A 14813-nucleotide genomic window follows, 5' to 3' on the forward strand; every position below is an offset into this window, starting at 1 on the left:
AGGGGCAAGAGGAATGGGACAGAGAGAGGTATCACTCCCAGCCAAGGGGCAAGAGGAATGGGACAGAGAGAGGTATCACTCGCAGCAAAGGGGCAAGAGGAATGGGACAGAGAGAGGCATCACTCCCAGCAAAGGGGCAAGAGGAATGGGACAGAGAGAGGCATCACTCCCAGCAAAGGGGCAAGAGTAATGGGACAGAGAGAGGCATCACTCCCAGCAAAGGGGCCAAGAGTAATGGGACAGAGAGAGGCATCACTCCCAGCAAAGGGGCAAGAGGAATGGGACAGAGAGAGGCATCACTCCCAGCAAAGGGGCAAGAGGAATGGGACAGAGAGAGGCATCACTCCCAGCAAAGGGGCAAGAGAAATGGGACAGAGAGAGGCATCACTCTCAGCAAAGGGGCAAGAGGAATGGGACAGAGAGGCATCACTCCCAGCAAAGGGGCAAGAGGTATGGGACAGAGAGAGGCATCACTCCCAGCAAAGGGGCAAGAGGAATCAGACAGAGGGAGGCATCAGTTCCAGCAAAGGGGCAAGAGGAATGAGACAGAGAGAGGCATCACTCCCAGCAAAGGGGCAAGAGGAATGGGACAGAGAGAGGCATCAGTTCCAGCAAAGGGGCAAGAGTAATGGGACAGAGAGAGGCATCACTCCCAGCAAAGCGGCAAGAGGAATGGGACAGAGAGAGGCATCACTCCCAGCAAAGGGGCAAGAGGAATGGGACAGAGAGAGGCATCACTCCCAGCAAAGGGGCAAGAGGAATGGGACAGAGAGAGGCATCACTCCCAGCAAAGGGGCAAGAGGAATGGGACAGAGAGTGGCATCACTCCCAGCAAAGGGGCAAGAGGAATGGGATCACTCCCAGCAAAGGGGCAAGAGGAATTGGACAGAGAGAGGCATCAGTTCCAGCAAAGGGGCAAGAGGAATGGGACAGAGAAAGGCATCACTCCCAACAAAGGGGCAGGAGGAGAGGAGACCAGGGCAGGGCAGTGAATGGGGCAGAGTGAAGAGGAGAGAATCGGAGACAGCCGTCATGCTGGGGGACTTTGAAGTGAGAGCTGGAAAGTATAACGCTAATTAATGTGTAGGGAACCAGCAAATAATGAGGCGAGGGGACAGACGAGGGGGAGCGGATGGGATAAGATGGAAGGAGTGGCAGAAGGGAAAGGTAGGAAAGCAGAATGTCTGCAAAGGACAGCAAAGGACTCTAGGGATGTATGAAGTCCGAGTGAGTCTAGGAGGGAATGTGTGACAGGTGAGTGCAAATAGGAGGAATGGATCAAGGGTGAGTGAGTATAAGAGGGAAAGTGTGAAGGGCGAGTGAGTCTAGGAGGGGTGTATGAGGGGTGAGTGAGTCTAGGAGAGAATGTGTGAAGAGTGAGTGAGTATAGGAGGGGTGTATGAAGGGTGAGTGAGTCTAGGAGGGGTGTATGAAGGGTGAGTGAGTCTTGGAGGGGTGTATGAAGGGTGAGTGAGTAGGAGGGGTGTGTGAAGAGTGAGTGAGTATAGGAGGGGTGTATGAAGGGTGAGTGAGTCTAGGAGGGGTGTATGAATGGTGAATGAGTCTAGGAGGGAATGTGTGAAGGGTGAGTGAGTATGGGAGGTATGTGTGAAGGGTGAGTGAGTATAGGAGGGGTGTATGAATGGTGAGTGAGTCTAGGAGGGGTGTATGAATGGTGAGTGAGTCTAGCAGGGAATGTGTGAAGGGTGAGTGAGTATAGGAGGGGTGTATTAAGAGAGTATTGGAGGTATGTGTGAAAGGTGTGTGAGTATAGGAGGGGTGTATGAAGGGTGAGTGAGTATAGGAGGGGTGTATTATTGGTGAGTGACTATTGATGGGGTGTTTGAATGGTGAGTGAGTCTAGGAGGGAATGTATGAAGGGTGAGTGAGTCTAGGAGGGGTGTATGAATGGTGAGTGAGTCTAGGAGGGAATGTGTGAAGAGTGAGTGAGTCTAGGAGCGGTTTGTGAAGGGTGAGTGAGTGTAGGAGAGAATGTGTGAAGGGTGAGTGAGTGTTAGACGGACCGGGAGGGTCGGCCGAGGACAAGAGGAGAGGTCTCCGGGGAGAGCCGTCTCCAGCGATCGTACAGACGAATAACTTCCCCCCCACAGACGTACACCACACAAGGATAAGGTTTAACGTTCTTTATAAGCAATCTTTAAGTACGGTAGAATGGTACAAGGAGGTCTGGACTCAGGGGTCCCCTCGATTCTAGTCTCTTGGGCGGAAAGGGGGTAGCGGGACAGTCTTGTTACCCATCTGGTAGATGCGATGATAAGATGGATAGCTCACAATCCTCGAGCTCGGCGTTCTTAGATGGACGGGCTGCGGCGGAGCCAGCAGGTCCCGAGATGATTGTAGGTAGCGACGGTCCGCGGCGGCGCCAGCAGGTCCCGGTGAAGATGAAGGGTTCAGAAGGTTTGCGGCAGCGCCAGCAAGCAGGACAGTAGTTCACAAGGCAGGGCTACGGCAGCGCCAGTAGTCCGTCAAGGATGAGTTTGTCACGGTGTCTCTCGACTCCAGGATACAACTGCCTTCCTGCTCTGGAGCTGCCCCAGTTATAGGTCTGGCGTCCTTTGATGTCCGGACCCTCGCACTTGGAGGTCGGGAGGTCCGGGATGAGGGAGTCCAGACACCCAGCAGGGGGGGTGGAGCCAGCGCCCGGGGGAGCTAGGGGCGATCGGCACCTGGCGGGGGAGAGCCATCGACACTTCTTTCTCCCATTGACCTGCCAAGTGGGCCGCTCACCTCCTGGGTGGATGGTGGTGCCGGGATGTCGGGCCCTGGCCAGGCCCAGGGTTAGGGTCGATCTGAGGCCACGCGGCCTCGTGGTGCAGTGTCCAAGATGGCGGCCGGGCCGGGCGAGGGAGCCGGTAGTGATTCGGCCCCATGATGCAGAGATGTCCGGGGGCAGGAGTCCCGTATGAGACGGGGTGCGGGTTGGTTCTGTGGGTAACACCTGGAGGGCCGGGCTCGGGCCCTGTCATGCGGGGAGGAAGCAAGCCCTTCACGTGGCCTGTCCAACATGCGTCCCCCCCAGCTGAAGGCGGGGAGAGTCACCCATCCTCTTGGGGACTCTCCTCGTCGAGGCGGAAAAAGCGTGACAGGCCATCTGCGTTGGCGTGGTCTTGCCCAGGTCGATGTTCCACAGTGAAGTCCATTCCCTGCAGGGAGATGGACCAACGCAATAGTTTTGGGTTTTCCCCTCGCATCTGCATTAGCCACTGCAGGGGCCGATGATCTGTCTGCACCCGGAAGTGGGTACCAAAGAGATAAGGCCGGAGCTTTTTGAGGGCCCACACCACTGCGAAGGCCTCTCTCTCGATGGTGCTCCAGTGTTGTTCTCGGGCCAGAAGGCGTCTGCTGATGAAGGCCACTGGTTGGTCAAGTCCTTCGGGGTTTAACTGGGAAAGGACTGCCCCAATGCCATGGTCGGAGGCATCCGTTTGGACGATGAATTCCCGACTGTAGTCGGGGGCCTGGAGCACAGGGGCAGAGCACATGGCGGCCTTCAGCTTCTCGAAGGCCACTTGGCAGTCTGGGGTCCAGTTGACCTTCTTTGGGTGATTTTTGGATGTGAGTTCCGTGAGGTGCCCCACAATGCTGCCATAGTCCCTCACGAACCGCCGGTAGTAGCCGGTGAGGCCCAAGAAGGCGCGGACCTCGGTCTGAGTGATGGGGGGCTGCCAGGACTGGATGGCAGCGATCTTGAGTTGAAGAGGGGCCACCAGACCGCTTCCCACTTGGTGTCCGAGATAGGTCACGGACCCCTGACCTATTTGGCATTTGCTGGCCTTGATCGTGAGGCCGGCCCGTTGGAGGGCCTGCAGGACCTCTCGGAGGTGGTGGAGGTGGTCGGACCAGTGGCGGCTGTACACAGCGATATCGTCCAGGTAGGCGGCGCTGAATTCCTCGAGTCCCGCCAAGACCTGGTTCACTAGTCGCTGAAAAGTAGCTGGGGCATTCTTCATGCCGAATGGCATGACCTTGAAGTGGTAGTGGCCATCAGGGGTGGAAAAGGCGGATCGTTCTTGGGCCCTGGGTGTGAGACCGATCTGCCAGTAGCCCGCTGTCAGGTCGAAGATGCTGAGGTAGCGGGCAGCTCCCATGCGGTCGATTAGTTCATCTGCTCGGGGGATGGGATGAGCGTCAGTTCTGGTGACAGCGTTCAAGCCCCGGTAGTCGACGCAGAATCGGAGCTCTGGAGTGGTGCCGGGGGCGGCAGCTTTGGGGACCAGTACCACTGGGCTGGCCCAGGGGCTGTCTGAGGGCTCGATGACCCCGAGCGTGAGCATCTTGGACACCTCCTCTTGGATGCAGGCCCGTACCCGATCTGGTACGCGGTATGCCCGATGTCCGATAGGGGGACTGTCCCCAGTGTCCACGTCGTGCAAGCACCAGGGGGTGACCCCTGGAGTGAGGGAAAACAGAGTTGCAAACTGCAGCAGGAGGTCCCGGCAGCCTTGGCGCTGTTCCCGGGTGAGGGCCTCTGAGAGTCGGACCCCGTCCACGGAACCGTCTTTCTCCCGGGTCCTTAGGAGATCAGGGAGGGGCTCGGAGTCTTCTTCGGCTCCGCTGTCGGTAGCCATCAGGAGGCTGAGCTCCGAGCGCACAAAGTGGGGTTTTAGTCTATTGGCGTGGAGGACCCGGAGGGGGTTCCGAGAAGATTCCATATCGATGAGATAGGTGACGGGGCTCTTGCGCTCGACCACTTTGAAGGGCCCCGTCCACTTGTCCTGTAAGGCGCACGGTTCGGTGGGGGACATCACCCACACTTGTTGGCCAGGTTCGAACTCGATGGAGGAAGCATTTTGATCGTACCACTTCTTCATGTCCTCCTGACTGGCCTCAAGATTCGCTTTCGCCATTTCTCTGAATCGCCTGGTCTGATTGCGTAGGGTCAGGAGGTACTTGAAGACATCTGGAGGGGTCTTCAGAGGGGGCATCTCCCAACCTTCTTTGACTAGGCTGAGGGGCCCTCGCACAGGGTGTCCGTATAAGAGTTCGAACGGGCTGAAGCCAAGGGACTTCTGGGGGACTTCTCGATATGCAAAGAGGAGGCACGGCAGCAGCACATCCCACTGGCGACGGAGGGGCTCTTCCAACCCCCCAATCATCCCTTTGAGCGTGCGGTTAAACCGCTCGACTAGTCCGTATCCTTGAGGGGGTGATAAGGGGTCGTGAATCGGTAGGTGACCCCACACTGTTGCCAGAGGGATTTCATATATTTTGAAATAAAGTTTGTGCCTCGGTCGCTGACGACTTCTCGGGGAAAGCCCACCCGGGAGAAGATCCCCATCAAGGCCTGGCCGACAACCGGGGCTGTCACAGTTCGCAGGGGAACAGCCTCGGGGTAGCGGGTGGCGTGGTCCACCAGTACCAGGATGAACCGATGTCCTTGTGCTGTACGGGGGTCCAGGGGCCCCACAATGTCTATTCCCACCCTCTTGAACGGGGTGGTGACAACTGGGAAGGGTTGCAGAGGTGCTTTAAGTTTGCGGCCGCTCTTCCCGCTGGCCTGGCACGTGGGGCAGGACCGGCAGTGGTTGAGGACGTTGTTTCTCATCTTGGGCCAGAAGAAGTGGGTCACCAGGCGACTGTAGGTTTTGTCTTGACCCAGGTGACCAGCCAGGGGGACATCGTGGGCCAAGTTTAGCAAGAAGTCTCTAAAGCGGAGGGGCACCACTAGCACTCGACTGGCCCCTAACTCCGCGATTCTCTGTTCACTGTATAACAGGTCGTTGTCCCAATAGATCCAATGGCTTCCGGTGGTGCCCCCTGCGCTCTGGGCGAGGGCTTGCTGGCGGAGTCCCTTGAGGGAGGGACAGGTCTTCTGCTCTTGACGGAACTGTTCCTGGGTGGGCCCCCCTTCCTGACGCCACTGAGCCAGGTTGGGAAGGTCCTGGAGCTGAGCGAGCCCTTCGGGGATTTGCCCTGGGGGGTTGGCACGGTCGGTGTCTTCTACTGGAGCGACCGGGGGAGGAGGTGCTGGCCATTCAGGTCGGGGGATGGTACGGGCAGCCATGGACCGGGTGGTTACGCACGCCCAGTCCGGGAGGCCCAACATCCCCAGGTGCTCTCTTCTCTCTACGGCGGCCCACGGGGAACTCTCAAGATCATTCCCCAGGAGACAGTCCACGGGGGCATCATCTCGGACCGTCACCTTTAACATGCCGGATACTCCTCCCCATTCGAAGGGGACGCAGGCCATCCGACACAGACTCTCGGAATTGTCGGCTGAACGGACAGGGCAGAGAATGTTCGGCAGGATCTGTTCTGGGGTCACCAGGTGACAGCGGACGGCTGTCACACTGGCCCCTGTGTCACGTAGGGCTTCGGCCCTGCGCCCATTAATGTTCACCCACTGACTATATTTTCTGGTGTTGGCGGGTAGGGGAGCCCGCGGGACCATGTCTCTTCCCCCTAAGCACGCTAGAACCATGGCGGCCGGCTCCCACTCCTGTTGTTCTTGCTCGCATTCCTCTTGCTCTTCGGAGATTTGTTCTTCCCCCAGGGCGGCGGCAGCCATCTGGCGGGGTCTCGGAGTCTGATTCTGAGGACAGTTCGGGTCATTTGCGTGGCCGACTCGCTGGCATCGGTGACACGTGACATTGGCTCTGTACCCCGGGCGCACCGGGGGGTTGCCCCGGTTGGCCGGAGGCGGGGTGCTGGCAGCGGAAGCGGCCGGGGCGGTGTCTTTTCCTCGTCCCTGGCCTCCTCCTCCTCCTCGGGGACGGTGCTGACCTTGGTGGTTCCGGTTCTGTTCGTGCGGCCCATTCCGGCTTACTCGGGTAATCTCCCACCGGTCAGCCTCGGCGGCGAGCTGCCGTGGATCTGTCAATTTGCTGTCGAGGAGGTGCTGCCTGAGCTCGACGAAGCAGTTGTTGGAGAGGTGCTCCCACACCATGAGATTAAAAAGTTGTTCGTAGGTTGTTACTTGGCTCCCCTTGATCCACCCCTCGAAGGCTCGGCTGAAATAGTTTACATACTCCACCCAAGTTGTACCCGGGATCCGGGTGCAGTCTCGGAACCTCTGGCGGTACATTTCGGGTGTGAGCCCATATCGGGTGAGGAGGGCAGCCTTCATGTGGTCATAAGAGGTCATCAGATGGTCTGGGAGCTGTAACAGGGCATCGCGGCCCTCATTGACGAACCTCCCCCATAGACCGGCTCCCCAGTCACTTCGATCGATCCTGTGGGAGGTCATGGCGATCTCGTAGGCCTTGAACCACTGTTGTATGTCGTCATCTCGGAAATACTCTCGAACGACATCCTTGGGGATGTGTACTTTCTTTTCTGTCGCTCCGGGAGTGCGCGGTTGCTCGGGCACCCCCAGTTCTTTGTTCTGCTTTCGTAAGTCTATCTCCGCTAGCTTGCGCTCATGTTCATACGCTAGTCTTTTTTCTTCGAGTTCTCTTTGTCTCTGTTTTTCTTCTCGTTCTTCTCGGAGCCGCAGATGTTCTAGGTTCAGTTTTTGTTCTGCTAATTTGAGTTCACCGTCCATTTTGAGCCGGGCCATTTCTAACTCATGTAGTCTGTTTTTTTCTCTCTCTTGGATCTCGTCCTGCGAGAGACCCGTTCTTCGCTCCTCGGGAGCCGTGGTGCTCCTCTCCGATGTTGCAACATTTTGGTCCGGGGGTCTGGCGGCCCCGGTTTCTGCCCATGACTCAATGGCGTGTTTGAAATCGTCTTTCGTACTCAGACCGGTGGTAGCAATGCCTAGTTCAATGCAGAATTGTTTCAACTCACGATGGCTGTATTCTTCCAATTTCTCCATCTGGAATTTCTCGGTGGATCCGCTCTCTTTGGTTGTCATTGTGGTTTTGTCGTGGGGTGAGCTACTCTCTGTACGATTACGCGTTGATTCGGATCGCGCCACTGGCCACCAATGTTAGACGGACCGGGAGGGTCGGCCGAGGACAAGAGGAGAGGTCTCCGGGGAGAGCTGTCTCCAGCGATCGTACAGACGAATAACTTCCCCCCCACAGACGTACACCACACAAGGATAAGGTTTAACGTTCTTTATAAGCAATCTTTAAGTACGGTAGAATGGTACAAGGAGGTCTGGACTCAGGGGTCCCCTCGATTCTAGTCTCTTGGGCGGAAAGGGGGTAGCGGGACAGTCTTGTTACCCATCTGGTAGATGCGATGATAAGATGGATAGCTCACAATCCTCGAGCTCGGCGTTCTTAGATGGACGGGCCGCGGCGGAGCCAGCAGGTCCCGAGATGATCGTAGGTAGCGACGGTCCGCGGCGGCGCCAGCAGGTCCCGGTGAAGATGAAGGGTTCAGAAGGTTTGCGGCAGCGCCAGCAAGCAGGACAGTAGTTCACAAGGCAGGGCTACGGCAGCGCCAGTAGTCCGTCAAGGATGAGTTCGTCACGGTGTCTCTCGACTCCAGGATACAACTGCCTTCCTGCTCTGGAGCTGCCCCAGTTATAGGTCTGGCGTCCTTTGATGTCCGGACCCCCGCACTTGGAGGTCGGGAGGTCCGGGATGAGGGAGTCCAGACACCCAGCAGGGGGGTGGAGCCAGCGCCCGGGGGAGCTGGGGGCGATCGGCACCTGGCGGGGGAGAGCCATCGACACTTCTTTCTCCCATTGACCTGCCAAGTGGGCCGCTCACCTCCTGGGTGGATGGTGGTGCCGGGATGTCGGGCCCTGGCCAGGCCCAGGGTTAGGGTCGATCTGAGGCCACGCGGCGTCGTGGTGCAGTGTCCAAGATGGCGGCCGGGCCGGGTGAGGGAGCTGGTAGTGATTCGGCCCCATGATGCAGAGATGTCCGGGGGCAGGAGTCCCGTATGAGACGGGGTGCGGGTTGGTTCTGTGGGTAACACCTGGAGGGCCGGGCTCGGGCCCTGTCATGCGGGGAGGAAGCAAGCCCTTCACGTGGCCTGTCCAACAGTGAGTATAGGAGGGGTGTATGATTGGTGAGTGAGTATAGGAGGGAATGTGTGAAGGGTGAGTGAGTACAGGAGGGAATGTGTGAAGGGTGAGTGAGTATAGGAGGGATGTATGAAGGGTGAGTGAGTATGGGAGGTATGTGTGAAGGGTGAGTGAGTCTAGGAGGGGTGTATGAATGGTGAGTGAGTCTAGGAGGGAATGTGTGAAGGGTGAGTGAGTATTGCAGGGGTGTATGAAGGGTGAGTGAGTATAGGAGGGGTGTATGGTTGGTGAGTGAGTATAGGTGGGAATGTGTGATGGATGAGTGAGTATAGGAGGGATGTAGGAAGGGTGAATGAGTATAGGAGGTATGTGTAAAGGGTGAGTGAGTATAAGACTGATGAATGCTCAGAGGTATGCTTGTAAAGACTGCCATCTGGACTTCAGTGCTGGTTCATTGGACGCATCTTTCTTTTTTTTTGCTGGCTGACTGGGACGGGGGCAATCACACAGGTGAACTGTCTTTATCTCTCTTACTGCCTATTTATCTCTTCCATCTCTCTGTATATTTAATCTCACTTTGTCTCTCACTTTTTCTTCCTCTCTCTGCCCTTCATCAGTCTCCTGCTTTTCTTTTCATCAATCACTTCCATAAGACCCCATCCAATGTTTGTTTTGCTTCCCCTGCCTCCCTCTCTTTCCCTGTTCCTTTCTTTTCCCTTTCACTGCCCCATTCCTCTCCTCCTTGATGACCCTTTTCTCCCACCCATCCTCAAAAGGACATTGACAGGTTCCTCTCCTCCTTACTGACTCTTTTCTCCAACCCAGCTGCGAGGGGACATTAACAGGTTCCTCTCCTCCTTGCTGACTCTTTTCTCCCACCCAGCTGCGAGGGGACATTGACAGGTTCCTCTCTTCTTCGCTGACTCTTTTCTCCCACCCAGCCTCCAGGGGACATTGATAGGTTCCTCTCCTCCTTGCTGACTCTTTTCTCCCACCCAGCTGCGAGGGGACATTGACAGGTTCCTCTCTTTTTCGCGGACTCTTTTCTCCCACCCAGCCTCAAGGGGACATTGGAACGTTCCTCTCTTCTTTGATGACTTTCTTCTCCCACCCAGCCGCAAGGGGACATTGACCGGTTCCTCTCTTCCCTGCTGACTCTTTTCTCCCACCCAGCCTCAAGGGGACATTGACAGATCTCTCTCTTCCTTGCTAACTTTTTTCTCCCACCCAGCCTCAAGGGGATATAGACAGATCTCTCCGTCCCTTGCTGACTCTTTTCTCCCACCCAGCTGCCTGAGGACATTGATGGGTTCCTCTCTCCCTTGCTGACTCTTTTCTACCACCCAGCCTCCAGGGGACATGGATAGGTTCCTCTCTTCCTTGATGACTCTTTTCTCCAACCCAGCCTCAAGGGGACATTGACAGATCTCTCTCTTCCTTGCTAACTGTTTTCTCCCACCCAGCCTCAAGGGGATATTGACCTATCTCTCCGTCCCTTGCTGACTCTTTTCTCCCACCCAGCTGCATGAGGACATTGATGGGTTCCTCTCTCCCTTGCTGACTCTTTTCTTCCACCCAGCCTCAAGTGGACACTGACAGGTTCCTCTATTCCTAGCGGACTCTTTTCTCCCACCCAGCCTCAAGGGGACATTGGAAGGTTCCTCTCTAACTTGCTCACTCTTTTCTTCCACCCAGCCTCTAGGGGACATTGGCAGGTTCCTATCTTCCTTGATGACTCTTTTCTCCAACCCAGCTGCAAGGAGACATTGACCGTTTTCTCTCTTCCTTCCTGACTCTCTTCTCCCACCCAGCCGCAAGGGGACATTGACTGGTTCCTCTCTTCCCTGCTGACTCTTTTCTCCCACCCAGCCTCAAGGGGGCATTGACAGATCTCGCTCTTCCTTGCTAACTTTTTTCTCCCACCCAGCCTCAAGGGGATATGGACAGATCTCTCTGTACCTTGCTGACTCTTTTCTCCCACCCAGCTGCATGAGGACATTGACGGGTTCCTCTCTCCCTTGCTGACTCTTTTCTCCCACCACGCTGTGAGGGGACATTGACAGGTTCCTCTCTTCTTCGCTCACTCTTTTCTCCCACCCAGCCTCCAGAGGACATTGATAGGTTTCTCTCCTCCTTGCTGACTCTTTTCTCCCACCCAGCTGCATGAGGACATTGACGGGTTCCTCTCTCCCTTGCGGACTCTTTTCTCCCACCCAGCTGCGAGTGGACATTGACAGGTTCCTCTCTTCTTCACTGACTCTTTTCTTCCACCCAGCCTCAAGTGGACATGGACAGGTTCCTCTCCTCCTTGTGGACTCTTTTCTCCCACCCAGCTGCGAGGGGACATTGACAGGTTCCTCTCTTCTTCGCTGACTCTTTTCTCCCACCCAGCCTCAAGTGGACATTGACAGGTTCCTCTCCTCCTTGCTGACTCTTTTCTCCCACCCAGCTGCGAGGGGACATTGACAGGTTCCTCTCTTTTTCGCTGACTCTTTTCTCCCACCCGGCCTCAAGTGGACATTGACAGGTTCCTCTCCTCCTTGCTGACACTTTTCTCCCACCCAGCCTCAAGTGGACATTGACAGGTTCCTCTCTTCCTCGCGGACTCTTTTCTCCCACTCAGCCACCAGGGGACATTGATAGGTTCCTCTCCTCCTTGCTGACTCTTTTCTCCCACCCAGCCTCAAGGGGACATTGGAAGGTTCCCCTCTTCCTTGCTCACTCTTTTCTCCCACCCAGCCTCCAGGGGACATTGGCAGGTTCCTCTCTTTCTTCCTGACTCTTTACTCCCACCCAGCTGCATGAGGACATTGACGGGTTCCTCTCTTCCTTGGCAACTCTTTTCTCCCACTCAGCTGCGAGGGGACATTGACCGGTTCCTCTCTTCCCTGCTGACTCTTTTCTCCCACCCAGCCTCAAGAGGACATTGACAGATCTCTCTCTTCCTTGCTAATTTTTTTCTCCCACCCAGCCTCAAGGGGATATGGACAGATCTACCGTCCCTTGTTGGCTCCTTTCCCCCACCCAGCCTCAAGGGAACCTTGAGAGATCTTTCTCTTCCTCTCTGACTCTTTTCTCCCACCCAGCTGAATGAGGACATTGACAGGTTCCTCTCTCCCTTGCTGACTCTTTTCTCCTAGCCAGCCTCGAGGGGGCATTGACAGGTACCTCTCCTCCTTGCCGACTCTTTTCTCCCACTCAGCCTCAAGGGGAAATTGACAGATATCTCTCTCCCTTGCTGACTCTTTTCTCCTAGCCACCCTCAAGGGGGCATTGACAGGTATCTCTCCTCCTTGCTGACTCTTTTCTCCCACCCAGCTTCAAGGGGACATTGACAGGTTCCCCCCTTCCTTGCTGACTCTTCTCTCCCACCCAGCCTCCAGGGGAAATTGACAGTTTCCTCCCTTCCTTGCTGACTATTTTCTCCCCCCTCCCCCAGCCTCAAGGGGCCATTACCAGATGTCTCTCTCCCTTGTGGACTCTTCTCTCTAACCCAGCCTCCAGGGGACATTGACAGTTCCCTCCCTTCTTTGCTGACTCTTTTCTCCCACCCAGCCTCAAGGGGACATTGACAGATCTCTCTCTTCCTTACATGCCATTTTCAGGCCAAGTTTGAGCTGATCATGTCTGAAGCCTCCTACCTGCGCAGCCTGAACATTGCGGTGGACCACTTCCAACACTCCCCAGACCTGCAGACACTCCTGTCCAACCAGGAGCGGCAGTGGCTGTTCTCGCGGCTTCAGGAGGTGCGGGATGTCAGCTCCAAGTAAGTACAAAGGGGGGATGGGGCGGCTGCTCAGAGTGAGGTGAAGGAGGTGCCCCAGGAGATGGAACAATCTGCCATGAAGCCTGAGACGAGAAAACTTGTAGTATCAAAAGGAAGCATTAAGGATTTGTTAGGTTCTGTTGTGCGGTGGTGGACACTGTATTATTTATTGAACTTAGCCATAGTGTATTATTCTCCCCTTAGGTATGAGTTTGGCGTGCCACTGGGATTTGAGTGCTGATTGGTTTTGGAAGCTGCTCTGTGGTGCTGGTTTGAGGTGCTGCTCTGCTGTGTTGCTCATCGGTGTGGGTCTGTGGTGCTGCTCTGTGGTGCTGGTTCGAGGTGTTACTCTGCGGTGTTAGTCTGTCGTTCCACTCTGTGGTGCCAGTCTGCAGTTCCGCTCTGTGGTACCACTCTGCATCGCTGCTCTGTGGTGCTGCTCTGGGATTTTGATATGTGGTGTTGGTCTGTAGTGATGGTTTGTAGTGAAGGTCTTTGGTGCTGGTGTGCAGTGTTGATCTTGTGGTTTGGTCTGTCATGTTACTCTGTGGTGCTGCTCGGTGATGCATGTCTAATATTCTGTGGGGGACTTGAAGGCTGATTATTTCTGGAAGCTGCTCTGTGGATTTTGGTCTGTGGTGTTGCTCTGCGGTGTTAGTTTGTGGTACTGCTCTGTGGTTTTGGCCTGTGGTGTTGCTCTGCGGTGTTAGATTGTGGCTCTGGTGTTGGTCTGTGGTGTTGCTCTGCAGTGTTATTTTGTGGTTCTACTCCGTGGTTTTGATCTGTGGTGTTGCTCTGCGGTGTTAGTTTGTGGCTCTGTGGTTTTGGTCTGTGGTATTGCTCTGTGGTGTTAGTTTGTGGCTCTGTGGTTTTGGTCTGTGGTGTTGCTTTGCGGTGTTATTTTGTGGTTCTACTCCGTGGTTTTGATCTGTGGTGTTGCTCTGCGGTGTTAGTTTGTGGCTCTGTGGTTTTGGTCTGTGGTATTGCTCTGTGGTGTTAGTTTGTGGCTCTGTGGTTTTGGTCTGTGGTATTGCTCTGCGGTGTTAGTTTGTGGTTCTGCTCTGTGGTGCTGATCTGACATGTTGGGGTGATTGGAGTGCTTACTGTCACTGGAAGCTGCTCTGTAGAGTTGGGCGATGGTGCTGCTCTGCAGTTTTAATATGTGTTTCTGCTCTGCGGTGCTGATCTTTGGTTCTGCTCTGTGGTGCATGTCGTACATGCTAGGGAGATTGGAGTTCTGATTGTTCCTAGGAGGTACTTTTAGTGATGATCTGAGGTGCTGCTCAGCTACTGCTCTGGGGTGCTGTTGTGCTTTGTTGGTGTATGTTGGACTTGGCCCTTCTGGCAGGTTCACCCCTGAACTTTTTGCTTATTAAGGTGAATTGATGGTAGTGATTTTTGGTTTCTGTGCACTTTACCACTGTGTCCCAGGGTAAAGTGCGTGCGTGTAGTGATGTTGGCCTGCCCTACCATAGGAATGCATAGGGAATGTATGTATCCATGTTAGTTCCTGATGCGTGGGGAGTGCAGGTGCGAGTTTGGTATGTGCGGACTCGTGTGATTAAATGCTGCGCAATGATGTATGGAGCATGATTGTGTCTAGTGTGGAAGTGCCACTTCTAGAAGTTGGCATGTTTGTGTAATTTGTGTCTGGCGTGTGATTGGCTGAAGCTGGCTGGTGAGCCTGGCTCCAGGAGTCAGGATGGGTCGGCCCCGGTGGTGAGTGATGAGATTAGCATGCTGATGGCTGGGGAGGAGTGCACCTGGGACCTGAATAGGGCTGGGCACTCCCCACACAATGCTGGCTCCGCCCCCTGTGGTGCGACTGATGACCCTACCCATTCTGTGAATAGGCAGAGGGGCTGAGCCAAAACAAAATGCTCAGGAACCAGTTGTATCTGGTTCGCCCCTTGCCTGCACCTTTAGACAAAGGATTTACCTGTATAAAAAGGGGCTGTGTCCCCTTGCAAAAGGTTCTCTTGTTCCTGATCAGAAGAGGGGGGCATGCTGCTGCTGGGCACCAGGAGGATACCGCCACTGGGACTGCCTCCCTGCCTGGAGGGCCCCGTGAGCTAGATCCTGGGCCCAGCATTGCCCCCCCTACCTTCCTTCTTTTTACAGCATTCTGTCCCTGGGCTTTTGGGGACTCCTTTAACCTGCAGC

At 55.5% G+C, this 14813-nt stretch overlaps 1 protein-coding gene across 1 annotated transcript in view; it reads left to right on the forward strand.

The window, feature by feature from the left end:
* The window catches only part of LOC147700475 (uncharacterized), a 466495-nt gene that overhangs the window by 233331 nt on the left and 218351 nt on the right, over positions 1-14813 (forward strand). Inside the window, exon 6 of the mRNA XM_086929643.1 lies at positions 12490-12650. Within this exon, the coding sequence (XP_086785769.1) occupies positions 12490-12650 (161 nt within the window). The remainder of the gene's footprint in view (positions 1-12489; positions 12651-14813) is intronic.

This window comes from Lissotriton vulgaris, chromosome 7 (assembly GCF_964263255.1).
Source record: "Lissotriton vulgaris chromosome 7, aLisVul1.2, whole genome shotgun sequence".
Classification (NCBI taxonomy): Eukaryota; Metazoa; Chordata; class Amphibia; order Caudata; family Salamandridae; genus Lissotriton; species Lissotriton vulgaris.